General features: G+C 48.8%; 5 protein-coding genes across 5 annotated transcripts; 3 read left to right on the top strand and 2 right to left on the bottom strand.

The window, feature by feature from the left end:
• Positions 1–149: 149 nt before the first annotated feature.
• On the bottom strand, positions 150–2,996 carry N7533_010072 (STE11 family mitogen-activated protein kinase kinase kinase; the record flags this gene model as incomplete). The annotated part of the gene is made up of 4 exons (XM_057106722.1): positions 150–2,420; positions 2,474–2,625; positions 2,680–2,753; positions 2,812–2,996. The coding sequence occupies 4 exons, from the start codon at positions 2,994–2,996 to the stop codon at positions 150–152; spliced, it is 2,682 nt and encodes an 893-aa protein (XP_056955939.1).
• Positions 2,997–7,356: 4,360 nt separating this feature from the next.
• N7533_010071 (uncharacterized protein) lies at positions 7,357–8,064 on the top strand (the record flags this gene model as incomplete). Its single annotated transcript, XM_057106721.1, has 1 exon — positions 7,357–8,064. One exon carries the CDS (start codon positions 7,357–7,359, stop codon positions 8,062–8,064), a length of 708 nt encoding a protein of 235 aa, XP_056955938.1.
• Positions 8,065–9,181: 1,117 nt separating this feature from the next.
• N7533_010070 (C2H2-type zinc finger protein) lies at positions 9,182–10,870 on the top strand (the record flags this gene model as incomplete). Its single annotated transcript, XM_057106720.1, has 4 exons — positions 9,182–9,302; positions 9,361–9,415; positions 9,476–10,482; positions 10,515–10,870. The coding sequence occupies 4 exons, from the start codon at positions 9,182–9,184 to the stop codon at positions 10,868–10,870; spliced, it is 1,539 nt and encodes a 512-aa protein (XP_056955937.1).
• An 88-nt stretch (positions 10,871–10,958) lies between these two features.
• N7533_010069 (uncharacterized protein) lies at positions 10,959–11,936 on the top strand (the record flags this gene model as incomplete). Its single annotated transcript, XM_057106719.1, has 1 exon — positions 10,959–11,936. One exon carries the CDS (start codon positions 10,959–10,961, stop codon positions 11,934–11,936), a length of 978 nt encoding a protein of 325 aa, XP_056955936.1.
• Positions 11,937–12,452: 516 nt separating this feature from the next.
• Positions 12,453–13,318, bottom strand: N7533_010068 (uncharacterized protein; the record flags this gene model as incomplete). The annotated part of the gene is made up of 3 exons (XM_057106718.1): positions 12,453–12,740; positions 12,806–12,895; positions 12,977–13,318. The coding sequence occupies 3 exons, from the start codon at positions 13,316–13,318 to the stop codon at positions 12,453–12,455; spliced, it is 720 nt and encodes a 239-aa protein (XP_056955935.1).
• Between the last annotated feature and the right edge of the window lie 361 nt (positions 13,319–13,679).

Raw genomic sequence — 13,679 nt, 5'->3', positions numbered from 1 at the left:
AGTTGATTTAAACAGTGTAGTCAGTCCCCCTATCCGATCGATTTAGTAGCCGAAAGAAGCGCCCCCAAGATAGCCCAATATTCAAACAATCACCATCTTACACATCAAGGGGAAACATAACGAATAGGGCCTCAGAGACGAGATGCGCATCACGTAATTGGCATAGCCAGGAACTTGCATTTCAGAAGTTCATCTGCACTGGGTCTCTTCTCATACTCGTGTTGGAAGGTCATATCAAGGAACTCGCCCGCCTCCTCGCTAACATGGTCTGGAGTATGAGGGCGAGCCTTGTTACTACCGATAGCAAAGATGGCCTGCAACTGACTGCAGTCTGGAAAGGGGTGAGCGCCGATGAACATTTCCACGACGAGACAGCCCAGACTCCAGATATCGGCTTTCTTGGTATGCGCCGTTTGACGCACCACTTCTGGTGCCATCCAGTACACACTACCTTGCATGGAAGGCCGGTGCATGTGCCCAGCGCTGCCACCGCCGGTACTGGCTCGAGAGCCGAGAACAGCGGATGCTTCGACGCGCTTGGAAATACCGAAATCGGAGATCTTGACGCCGCCTTTGTTGTCGACGAGGATGTTGGCTCCCTTGATGTCTCGGTGGATGATGTCACAGCTGTGCAGATACGACAGACCGGCTAGAATTTGTCGGACGAAATTCTTTACCAGGGGCTCTTGGAAAGTATTGTATTGCTTGAGCATGGTAGCGATGGAACCACCGGGCACATACTCCAAGAAAATGTTGAGATGCTGGTCATCGGTGCCGGTGCCTAGGTATTGGACGATGTTGGGGTGGTGCATCCCCTGCAGGAGCTCAATCTCGTGTTTGAGGGCAGTGACCATGAGGTTTTTGCGTTTATCAAATTCTGTTCCTTGGGTGGCCGAGGGAATCTCGACCTGTTTAACGGCCATGAGTTCTCCAGTGATAGCATGGAGAGCCAAGAAGACACTTCCAAAAGAACCTTCACCGATGAGCGAACCCTTCATCCAGTTTTTGGGAGCAAAGTTGTTGCCTGCCAGGAAGTCATCCATCAAGCCTGCATCGTCCTCTTCTTCACCCTCTTCGCCTTCTTCGCCTCCGCCCTCGCCCTCGCCAATCAGGACGCTCATACGCTCTTCATTGAAAGAATCACCATCCGTAGCTGCGACACTCATGCTCTCATCCAGCATACTTTGGCGGGAGGGATTTGGCTCATCGGAGCTGCTCTCGAAGGAGACGTAGGATTTGCGATTCGGCTCGGTGGGGGATTCCTCTTGAAGGGGTTGAAGAGAACTCGAGGCAATAGAATCGCGGTATGAAGTGTGAGGCAAATTAAACTTGGAAAGTGAGGGAGGTCTTGAGGCGCGTGCCGCTTGCGCTCCAGATTGGGGCGGCTGGAACCATGAATCGGCAATGTTGGGCATAGGTGGAATAGGAGGGAGAGGAGGGAGGGGTGGTGCATCTTTGAGGCTTGAAGCAACACTGAAGTTACTGACAACACTCAAGCGGCTCGCTGAACGACTATAGCGCTGGGACCTGCGCACAGTCTTTGCGATATCTTCACGATCATGACTGGGGAAAAACGATTGAAGTTCGTGAATGATCATTTCACTTGGAGGTCTCTGGCCGAAGAATGACCGCAGCTTCGTAGCCACGGGATTACGCTCGCTGCCTGGAGAGTGTTGGCTCTGGTCACCTGGAGTGGGTGATGGACGATGCCTAGGGCCCACAGGAGAGACTGGTTGTTTGGTATTGATGACATTCCATGGTTCTCCCGTGAGCTGCTGGATTTTGTTCTTTTGCCGGAAATTGGATTTATTCATCGCGTTCTCATGAGTGACCTTGCTTTCATCGTAGGCAAGCTGGGACGCACGACGAAGCTCGTCTTGGTCTGGTTCTCCGGCATGGATCTTCCGGAGGATTAAACGACCACGTTCAGGTTTGTTCACGCCATCACAAATCTGCAAGAGCTCAGTTTCGGTGAGTTTCCGGCAATTAGACAGGTCTGGTTCTAGGCCGTCCAAGACATAGAAGCAGTAATTTCGGTATTGGTGCTCTGGGAGCTGCAGTTTCCTCAGGACTGATATAATGACCTCCTCCGGAGTTCTGCTGTTTCGGATATCGAGCACTTTAGTCTGTCCACCGGTGTAGATAACACGGATGACAGGGCTATTTTGTGGAAGAGGACCCATGGTAAGGCCATCAAGACTGTTATTTCGTGGATGTGAGGCACCTGGAGTGCTTGGGTTGCGTCCAGACCCAGAGCCACTGGTGAGATAACCATCCTTCCGCCAGGTCCGATCTGAATCAACCGGGGGCGAAGCAGGCTGCGAGGAAGATTTGTATCCATCCCGAGACCATCGACCGCTACCAAGACCCGAGCGAGTGCTTTCAGTCAAAACTGCAGCTTCCATAGCCGCCAATTTTTTCTATGAGAGGTTAGTAGATGGCAAGAATTAGAGGACCGGGGTTCGCGGGTTACCATATTCTTCTGTCTAGGGTCGACCATGGTCTTGTTCCGAAGCTGCTTGATAGCGACGAAGATGCGCACGCGGTCGCCCACCTTCTTTATACCCATTTCTTGCAAAATCTTTTGGTCGCAGTCGATTAGATTATCACCGTTAAAGTTGTTTGCTTTAAGAAATCAGCATCCACCTGAATTGCTCTGCGAGTCAAAAGAAAATTTACCTCGGAAGAGCGACTCATATTGCCCGCACTTAATGCTGTGAAGCCATGTCACCACCTTCTTCTCATCCCAGGCCCTGTATGAAGTCAGAAAACCTCTCATTCGCCCAGGCTCCATCCAATTTGATAGCTTACCGGACACCCAGTTGTTCATCGTGTCCCTCCGAAAACTCGGACTTGGTCGGGCTGGTGAATCCAAATCCCTCGGTCACTTTTGTCGCCGTTGCAGGTCTTTGGGAGGTCGAGTGAAAGGTGGTTGTAGAGGCTTGGGCGGCAGGCATGCCTAGGGAGGCCGAATATTGCGGTTGGGAAGCTAGCATCGTGAAGGCGAGCTGGTGAGAGTCCAGCCTTTGTCCGAATTATTGCTTCTTGATCTCTGGCTGAGCGATATGGGGTTGAGTTCGATCGCAAGAGCCCTTCCTCCGCCTGCGGGTAAGAGCTTGTCGTGCCGGGTTCAATAAGAAGTCGTCGGAGGATGGCGGGGGTCAGCACATAGTATCGAAGGGAGGCAGCCTGTGATTGTTGAGTCTGTCAGTTCGCGCGACTCTTTGGAACCAGTGAAGAGTGAACAGCGAATATTGGGCGTCGAAGCGTTAATGGGGGTCTGAGAGCGAGCCAAGGCTGACCAACACAGATACACACCAACTATGGAGGGAATACCAACAGAAAGAAGACGAAGGAAGAAATTGCGTACCGGCACAATGAAAGACGTCTTTGTTCCCAAAGGCCGGAGGGGACGATCGCGAAGTCTGAGCTTTTTGGGGGGGGGAAGATGGAGATCGGGGAGGGAGCCACTTAGTGTGGTCGAGATCGGGCGTTTATCTCATGGAAACTCTGACAAACTCCCCACCGCAACAAATACGATCCAATCCAATTCGATCAACTCTACCTAAGTCCGGCAGGTTGTGCAGGTTTTGTACTGTTGGCTGAAACCTGAGACGACTAGACGACACAACTCCATCAAGGGGCTGCTCACCGTCGTCTCAGCCTCCCCACGCGTTTCATGGCCATCGGAGGTGTCACGTCTCATCCCTTGCGACTCTGTCCTACATGCCACAACGCGAGCTCGGACGCTGTTCTTGCCACTCAATTCAATAGTTCATGACAGACCGTTCTTCTTCCTGTCCAACTTTTCAATTCAATCGTCAAAGGGAATCTTCCAAAGTGACTTTCCGGCCCCGGCCCCACTGCTGAAACAGCGGATCTGAAGTCGGTCCTCACTGAGACCCAGTTGCATCTTGCCGATAGGTGTGGCCAAAAAACAGAGTTCCGTGGTTTCGCCCATTGAACAAATTTAGAATGGAAATAGTGCCGTGTGGCGCCCTGCGAATGAGACAAATCCGCTTCCACTCATAGGGATCTCGGTCCAGATATCCCATTCACCCAGCTCAACGTCATGATGTCCTAGACGGTCTGGGATACGAGCAGCAGGGATGATTGATTAATACTAAAGTGGAAGGCCTAGGCTCCTAACAGAAGCAGATTTCCGATGATAAACACCCAGTATATTGGGGTGGATTGAGGTATGGGTATAATGAACTGTAGAAAAGGAAGGTTTGAAGAGGCATGGACATTCAAAGATGCTGAACAGGGCATTCGTTGATGCTGTTGATGTCGAGTCTGTTGCGGGAGCCAGTTGAATACTAATTCATCAACTGAATCTTGAACGCAATTTCTTCAACTTTATAGTTGCCCTACGCTAACTATGTGTCTCCATTCTCATCGATGGGAAAGAAAGTAAGATCCGACAGCCGTCAATCACTTTCTGTGCAGTTCTGGTCACGGCTATATTGTTGACTGCATTTATCATCCCCGAATCATCTCTTCCCCCTCACCCCTTTGGAGAGGGTCCATGTGGCTTCATGTGGCTTCATGTAGCTTCTCCGCACCGGTGGAGCCTGTTTACCGCGCCTTACCGCATGCATTTTCATGATTTCGGGCACATCATAGCTACTCAATTGCAACTGTGTCTGGCAATTTCTACGAGACGGATTCATATAATCCCAAGAAGCTATTTGTAGGCTCTGAGTCTTATCAAAAGAGCTTTACGAACTACTACTAGTAACTAGTAGTAGTTAGTAGTTGGTTTCACGCGATAATCGACTTGAAGATGACTTGAAGATCTAAATCTCTAAGTATTATATATACTACTAGTATGAGGAACTTGAAATAATAATTTGAACTGAGCTTGAAGTTTCCAAGGTTTAAAATTACCTAGGCACTACTTACTAGTGTTTTATGATCGCACACATGCCCTCATCGCCTGGGCAATAGCGAAAAAAAAAACGTGCGAATCATAGACTAGGGGATCAGAGTCAGATACTGGCTGGGTTTAAGTTATTTTAGAAAAGAAATACCCAGGGAATTGTCGGAGTGGGGCTTATGCGACAACAGCTCCTCCTGTCTCGTAGTATGGACGCAAAGAGCGAATGAGTGCTTTATGGCCCACAGCGAATCCGAATCCAAGCTTAGGAAATTATCGTCTTCCATTTTCCCAACAGAATGGATGGTCGAGCAATAACTTGACCGCTCACTTGCTTGTTTCCTTAATACCCCAATCAAAGCTTCCCAGACATGATATTTGTTGATTTCTTCCGCTTCCGTTTTGATTTGCAGCAAAAGCTTGAGTCTACTAATTATCGTGTGATGCCGTGAGGACTCGAGGGACTGCCTGAAGCGTTTTTGGTGTAGCAGAGTAGAGGGCCCGCGTATATTAAGCAGTACCCTGGCCAACGTAATCCCGCTCTCTCCTATGGCATAAGTGAGTCGTGATCCCTCCTCTGATCCATTCTGAGAGGCAACTCTTTCTAAAGTAGCGATATTATTTGAACCGGAATGATCATCAGAAAACGAGATCGATGTCTTCCCTTTGCCCAGGTGGTTGAGCAGCAAATACACAATTGACTCACACTACCTACCTCAAGCACCAATCCAGACCCACTCATAAACTTCATAGTGATAATTTTCTACTAGTAGTACATCAGGAGCTTTGCCACTTTGGAATTGATTCTTTCCGAGGTCCAGGAGATATGACTTGACCGCACCAATCTATTGGATTCAAGTCGATGCCCATAAAATGCAAATTGCGAGTATCCAAGTCTATGATTACTCTGGAAAAGACTATTTATCATTCTTGCATATCCTCACACCGCGACTGATAGGATAGATTCACTCCATGGACATGGCCCATTAGGAATCTTAGCGAGATAAGGCCCAGTGCAGGTGAGACAATGTTGGTTTTAAATTTGACCAATGCCAATGCTTGGTGAAAAGTTAATTGAATCACCTGAATATTTGGAGCATCTTCAGGATGCTGATGGGAAAGCATTACTATTGCCTTATAGTACCTGTTCAATCAGGCAGGTTTGAGTTGTTTGAGTTTGGGTGTTTGGCAGAGTCGCATCTGCTGAGACCCTCTTTAAAAAGTCGATTTGAGTCGCAGCTAAAAAGTACTACCAGTAGTCATTTCAGTTTGTGGGGGGGGGGGCTAGTATGATCGAAAAACGACAAATTGTTAGCGCACAAAGTCTTTGGCCTGGCCAGAGAATTAGGAATTCTAGAAGGTGAGACATCATTGAGACTATTTTGCGCTAAAATGCCGGGCCAAAAAACGGTTCCTGGGTTATTGTCACCCAGACCCACCCACACAAGCGAACCCTGGGAAGGAAAACCTTCGGAGTCTCCATCTAAATGATCAGGTCACATAGTATATCAGCTCCACTGTATTTTACCTCCAGATCGATCGATACTTGAAATGATGTCGTCTGTTTTTAGCCAATGAGCACCTATCAGGCGTGGGGCGAAAGACGATGGCCATCTTTAAGGGTCATGAATTTAAGTCCTGTTAGTGAACAAAATAGACCTAGGGGGGGTTAGTAGAAGTTGCAATTCCTGGGGGTTTAGAAGTTTGAAGGTCAAATGATGATTCTCAAAGTGCACGGAGTGTGTACATACTCCGTCATGTGTAGATGTTTGTTGTTTGGTGGGGCGACGAAGAGAGCCAAGAACAGGGAAGTCTGCCTGGTCCCCTGTGGATACAAAGTGAGGTCAAATTTTTATTTCCGAAAAGGGGCCAGTGAAGGCAAGTTCCACTAGTAGTACTCCGTACTAGCACCTAAATTCTTCAATACAGTGGTATACCTATAATTTCGAGGAACTAAACCTTGAATCTTCCAGCCGGTCATATACTAGTAGTTAAATTATAACTCATCAACTATGTAAGCTGATATTTACCCAATAATAGATCTGTATAGAGGTGATCATGATGATCCCTGGAACTGAAATCAAAATTGAACGGGTCTCCTACTCTGGTAATACGACGTGTACAGTACTGGCTAGATTGCGGCTCTGTGGCGGCTGACAGGCACGTGTCGCTTGATGTGGCAGGTGGGAAAGTTCCCAATAGCCACATTGTTCAATGTTGCCCAAGATGAGTCTGCCTACCGACGGAATGGGTTACTGGGGCCGAGACTTTAACCAGTGGAGGTGAGCAGCCTGGGCTTGGACCCTGCGCCCAAACTCTTTCAATGGAGGCTGAGTTCCGGGATCTTACTCCGTACTCTTATATTTGGGGCTCGACACCCTTTCTCTACTAGCTCACTATTCCTTTCTCTTACCTTTGAACGTTCTCATGATCCTCACTTCTTGAACCTTTCAAACAGATCTAATCTCTCTATCAAAATGCATTCAAAATTCATTACCGCACTTCTTATGCTGGCCCCGGCCGTTCTGGCCAACCCCGTTGCCACCGACACTGCCGACATCTCCGATTCCTACCCGATGGATGCCGAACTGAACGATGAGCTGAACAATGAAATTAACGATGCCCTCGCAAACATCCCCAGCTCTATTCTGACCGTGTTGGCGACTGCTATCCCCCAATCCTGGTATATGGATCTCCTGGACCCGGCTTCCCAGTCCGCTTTCCTGAGTGAGGCCTCGGCCGGTATTTACCCCGACTGGTACAGCGCACTACCGTCCAGTGTTATCGCCTGGGCTAGCACTGCTGCCGAGAATGGTGACGACTTCCTGTTCGGAAGCGCTACTGCCACTGATGAGAGCGCGAGCGGTGCTACTGCCACTGGTTCTCGCAGCTCTGCCAGAACTGCCTCTGCCACTGCTACCCAGACTGCCGACACTGAGTCCAGCACCGAGTCCAGCACCGACTCTAGTGCCGATTCCAGCACTGTGACCAACTCCAACACTGATTCTACCACCGCCACATCGGATGCTAAGTCGTCGGATTCCGCTTCCAACACTGCTTCCAGCGCTGCGTCTTCCACTCATGCGTCTTCCACCTCCACTGGCGGTGCTCCTCTCGCCACTGGAAGTGTCGCCATGAGCTTTGCTGGTGCGGCTGGTTTACTCGGCCTGATTGCCGTCCTCTAAGCTTTAAAATTTGAGGATTTTCTATGGCTGTTCAATCGACCATTTTTTGATGTCACGGAAAACAAGTGCAAACACAATTTCAACTCGAAATGAAGCAAACTGTACACGAACCATCCCATTCCACTTCTAGTTATAATACTTCTAATTTAATACTAGTATATCTACTTAGGTAGTCATCCAATAAAAATAATGAACAAGAGTTCAACAATAGGTAGTACCTAGCATTGTATCTCTATCTCACTTTTTTTGGGCCATTCCATGTAGTATGGGTTTAGAATTGCATTGATACCTTCAAGTTGCCAATTCTCAGAATTAAATTCGCCCTGTACCATGGCCCGAGGGGCGACGAACGTATTCGGGACGATGGGACTCCAACTTGAATGGTCAATGCCCTGGAAAGAAAGCCACACTCAGAAAGGATAGAATCATTGCAAGACTATATGGGGCTGGAAATGTACTATTAGTACACGATTTAGCAAACTACTAGTATATTACTTAAAACTTCCAAGGTTGAGATATACTAGTATTGAGACTCGGGTGCATTCTATCTTTTCCAATGTTTTGGATTCACTAAAGTAGTATACATACCATTTTCGATGCCATGGAACTAAGCCCTATTTTCTCTCCTTGGTTTTCCGCGGACAAATTAGTATTCAAGTATTAAACTTGAAGATGATCGATTGTGTATGTTATTTGAACTTGAAAATAAACGTCTCAAACACTATCTCAGATATCGGCTGTCGGCTTTAGTGACCTTTCCGGTAAGTGCGTACATGAGATCTACTCCTCCTCCATCAATCCATTTAACCCTTCCCGTCTCAGCCACGCCTCTTCCCCGTCACCCTCCAGCAGACCGCTCCAACCAGCCCACCTCGATCCCAATCTATCTCTGCATCTTCTCCATCTCTTCGTCTGATACAAGTTACTAGTATCTCTCGAACCCCCTCCTTCTGTTCCGACCCAATCGCTGGCTCAGGCACAGCCGGACAATACCGCCACGTGACTTCCGTCTCCCCTCACTGGTGCCAAACCCCACAGTTTTTTCTTTCCCCGCTCAGCGCTGGGCCTCGAATTCTTTCCCCTCTCTTCCCCCCAGACGGAACCCCGAACCCCAAATATGGATGACGAGAAGGCAAAAGTCAAGAAGAAGGGTGCCACTCACCGCAAGTCCCTTTCTTGCGAATACTGCAGCCGATCGTTTGCTCGCCTGGAGCATCTCCAACGCCATCTCCGCACCCGTTGAGTAACCCCCTCTCAACCTGTCGTCGCTTTCCTTCCCCTAATGTAGGACAACAGATACCAAAGAGAAACCCTTCTCATGTGACATCTGCTCAAAGTCATTTGCCCGGAGGTAAGATTGATCATAATTCTCATCCAATCACCCAATCGCTGATATCTTTGCTATTCGCAGTGACCTTCTGGTGCGACATGAGCGATTGGTCCATCCAGCCGAAAGTGCGGCCGGTCGTGAACATCGCACGCATAACGGAACCGAGAATAACCACCATGAGATTCCAATTCAGTCGTCCATCATTCAACCCGCCCATCATGAGTCACGCATGTTAGAGCTGGCCGACGCTATCCCGGTCCATACCCAAGTCCCCCCTCCACCTCCCGAAGTCCAGGTCCAACCACCCCCTATAGTCGAGACTACCCACTTCAATCCCTCTTGGGGTTACGACTTGAACCTCTTATCGCACGCCGCAAGTCATGTTGCCTTGGAAGGTCAACAAGAGACTTTGGATTCCATCCGCAAATCCTCGCATACAATCGACACCCCATCCCAACCTCTTCCCCCACCTCCAGAGAGAGCCATCACCGACAACTATGGTGTAGAGCCATCATTTCTCGATCTTACGGATCTTGGAGACCCCGTTCAAGATTTCACTGTATTTTTGGAAAGTGTCGGCTTATCATCCGATTGGGACTCGGGGATCTTCTCCTCAGTTGAAGAGCCCATGTTGCCGCCGAGTCTCTCTATCGACTCGAAACCGCAAGTCCGGGATACGCCGGCATCTGCACGTCTTGGTGCTGATCTTATGGGTGATGTGCGAGTTCAGGCAGATGACCCACCTTCGTTTTCTAATTTCGGATCTCGCTTGCCATCGCTGCAGCCTGAGTCCCACGAGATGGAAGATCGAATTGGCCTTTCGGATGATAGCGCACGTCCAGCATGGGACATCACTAATGCTGATCGCCAAATTTTCGTCTCCAAGTTGGAAGAATTCTCCTTCGTTCTTCCCAAGGGCTTTGTGCCGCCATCTCGTCATGCATTATCTCGGTTTTATGCTGGATACATCAACGGATTGAATGAACATTTGCCCTTCGTACATGTTCCTACACTTTCAATTGCCAAATGTTCACCAGAGCTCACTCTAGCCACGGCAGCTGCTGGGTCGCACTACCGATTCGAGAACGGTCGGGGATAGACCTTTTTCACGCTGCTAAAGCCATTTTGTTGGAACGTCTTCGCCGACGGGACAGCAGACAGGTACCACAGCCATCATGGAACTATATCTCTCCACCTTCCAATTTTCCAAACTCGCGTGGATCTTCGATTATCTCCAACACCGCGAGTAGTCCATTTCAAACCCATCATATGCCGAATCCTCCTGTGAACGCATCTATCTATACTCCAGACGACTCAGATGCGCACATGGAAGTGATTCGGACATTTTTACTCCTCACTGTGTTTGCTTCTTGGGAGAGGCAACCAGAGCTGTTGCGAGAGATCCTCTCGCTTCAAAGCACACTAGCAAGGCTGGTTCGGGAGCACGGCCTGTCTGAGCCACCCCCCCACGCCTGAACCTATTAGCTGGGAAGAGTGGGTTCGAAGAGAGGGAAATAGACGGACGAAACTGATCGTTTACTGCTTTTTCAATCTTCATTCGATCATGTACAACATACCTCCCATGATCCTCAACGGAGAGTTGAAGCTCAATATGCCCTGTTCGCATGACCTGTGGAAGGCCTCCAATTCAGCACAGTGGCGACGACTTCACCGTGCCCGACAAGGGTTAGATGTCTCTTTCCCAGAAGCATTTGCCCGTCTCTTCCTCAGATCATCTACATCCTTCCCTTCCGCTCCTATATCCCCCTTGGGCAACTACATCCTCATCCATGCTGTTATCCAGCAGATATTCTTTGCCCGACAGCTATGCCTGTCAGCCCCAACTATGAACGGTACCAGTTTAAGGCAGGATGATCTCAACGTACTCGATAACTCTCTGAGTGCTTGGAAAGCCTTGTGGAAACGCACGCCTGAATCCAGCATCGACCCTCAGAATCCTGCCGGTCCCATTGCTTTTACCTCTACTGCACTCTTGGGGCTGGCATATATTCGACTGCATGTTGATCTGGGTCCTTGTCGTCACCTCATTACCCAGGACCCTGCGCAGATCGCAGGTGCCCTTATTGAGTCGCCGCCGATCGTCCGAAGCCCAAGGTTGATCATGGCATTGCTGCACTCGGCTCATGCCCTCTCTATCCCCGTCCGACTAGGAATTGATTTCGTCGCAAGGACACACTCGTTCTTCTGGAGTATCCAACACTCCTTGTGCAGTCTGGAATGCGCATTCCTGCTCAGTCGCTGGCTGCTGGCCATTCCCGCGACACAGCCAGAGCAACGGCTATCTGAGCACGAGCGCAAACTTCTCTCGTGGATCAAGAGCATGATGGATGAAACCGACATGGCTGTTGATCCACCAGGAGCCCCAGATCCTGACTTCATGGCGAACCCATTCAAGGTTCGCCAGCTCAGTGTTGCCATTGTCCGTGTCTGGGCCCGGACATTTAAAGGTAACACTAGCTGGGCCATTGTTGACTTGGTTGGATCAAGTCTAGATGCTTATGCGGACCTTCTGGAACACTAAGTATACTTCTCTCAAAATTGCTGGTTTTGGAGTACTTCGCGCGGGCAAAAATGCGAGTGGCATCTTTGCGGAATAGTTCACTCTGGACTAACGTAGCATCTTTAATGACGTTGTGACTTCTTTCTTTTCTTTTCTTTTTTTTTTTGGTTGGACATGATATCTCACGGAGTTTCTCTTTGTAAATGCAAGCTTGAAAGCCTTGGGACGCGTTGGTTTGGATAGGTTGGATGGACGAACTTTTCATGCTTGATCTGTATATAAGTATATGCCCTGGGAGTGGATCTCCAGACGGGATCTTTATTCTGGCTGTTGCTTCTTTCTTAATGATACCTCGAATGGCGATGATTTGAAAATTCAGCGGCTACTACTAGTACATCTATGAATATCTACAACAGTGAAGTGTGAATTTTGTCAGTTAAAATCTTGATTAGATACCTAGGTACTAGTCAAATCGTTGATTGATTGAATAGTATTGCTTTTAGAATGCTTCAGTGATTATATCATAAGCCATTTGCCTCAAGAATGCTTTTGAGGCGCCTTCGGTCGATTTTTCATCACACTTGCAGGTACAAACCGGAGGGCTGACATGGATCGTTCTAACTCGTCAATCTCCATGTCATTGGTTTCCTCTTGAGGAACTGTAGTAGGTGGATTTGCCCGTGATACTGAACTGCGACGTCGAAGCCTTCCTTCTTGGGCAGATGAGATGGATGCAGTGGAGAGGCGCCTCCGGTTGCTGTTCAAAGGTCGTAGCAGAGAGGTCTGCTTATCGATTCCATCGTTAATGATATAGAAATTGTAGGTCTAGATTTTGTTTCATAATCGATTAGTCCGAAATACAATTATCTTTCAGATGAGATCTAATATACCCTGGGAAACATGTGCTTGTCGATCAGATGGAGTCGTCGCTTTTGAGGGGTAGAACATTTTCGCTCGCAATCCTCAATGAAGCAGCCATACTAAACCGGCATGAGATTTGATCATCAGTACATTATCCACCGAACATATCAATTCAATCCCGCTACAATTATTGCACTCACGGTCTTCTCCCCTCGCGCTTTCCGGGCTGCCGCGAGAGCATCATGGTTCTCTTCGATATGAAGATTCAAAAAATGGCCTGTTGGGAAATTCCTACCGCATTCCGCGCAGCGATTGACATGTGCCTGTCGGTAATGCACTTCGTAGTCTTCATGTGAAGCGAAAGACAAGGTCTCGCGATGAGGTGGTAGCGCGCAATGCATGGCTTCGACGATGGGGGCCGATTCACCATGGATAATCTTGCTGCGCTCCATTGGAGTAACGAGATCGGAAGTTGAGGGCCTTGAGTGTGTAGAAGGGGAAAGTGAGCGTGACTCGGAACGGCTTCGAGAACGTTTGGACATAATTGCGGTGTCGAGCCTTGTTACGATGCAATGCTTCCTTCAGGCACGGTAGATATGTGATCGATCCACTTGGCGGGGCTCAGTGCAGCAGAGCGCGGCGAGGGCACTATTGAGGACCCATTCGGTGTCCTAAGCTTAGGAAACTTGGGAAAGAAAAGATAAGAACAAAGAAGAAGATTGGAAAGGTGAATCCGATTCATGCAAGGATCACATTCATTCACATCAAAAGACAAAGATGTGTTGCGAAGGAAAAGCATTGTGGAAGCCTCCCACCAATCAGCGTCGACCCCAGGGGCAATTCCGCCGAAGTACTCCATCGCGCTTTTTCCTTTCGATAATCTCCTGCCTCAACTTGACACCC

The sequence above is a fragment of the Penicillium manginii genome, assembly GCF_028828005.1.
Source record: "Penicillium manginii strain IBT 31320 chromosome Unknown utg000007l:1.0-2284322.0:1.0-2285126.0, whole genome shotgun sequence".
Classification (NCBI taxonomy): Eukaryota; Fungi; Ascomycota; class Eurotiomycetes; order Eurotiales; family Aspergillaceae; genus Penicillium; species Penicillium manginii.
This window is presented reverse-complemented; position numbering and strand designations above follow the sequence as displayed.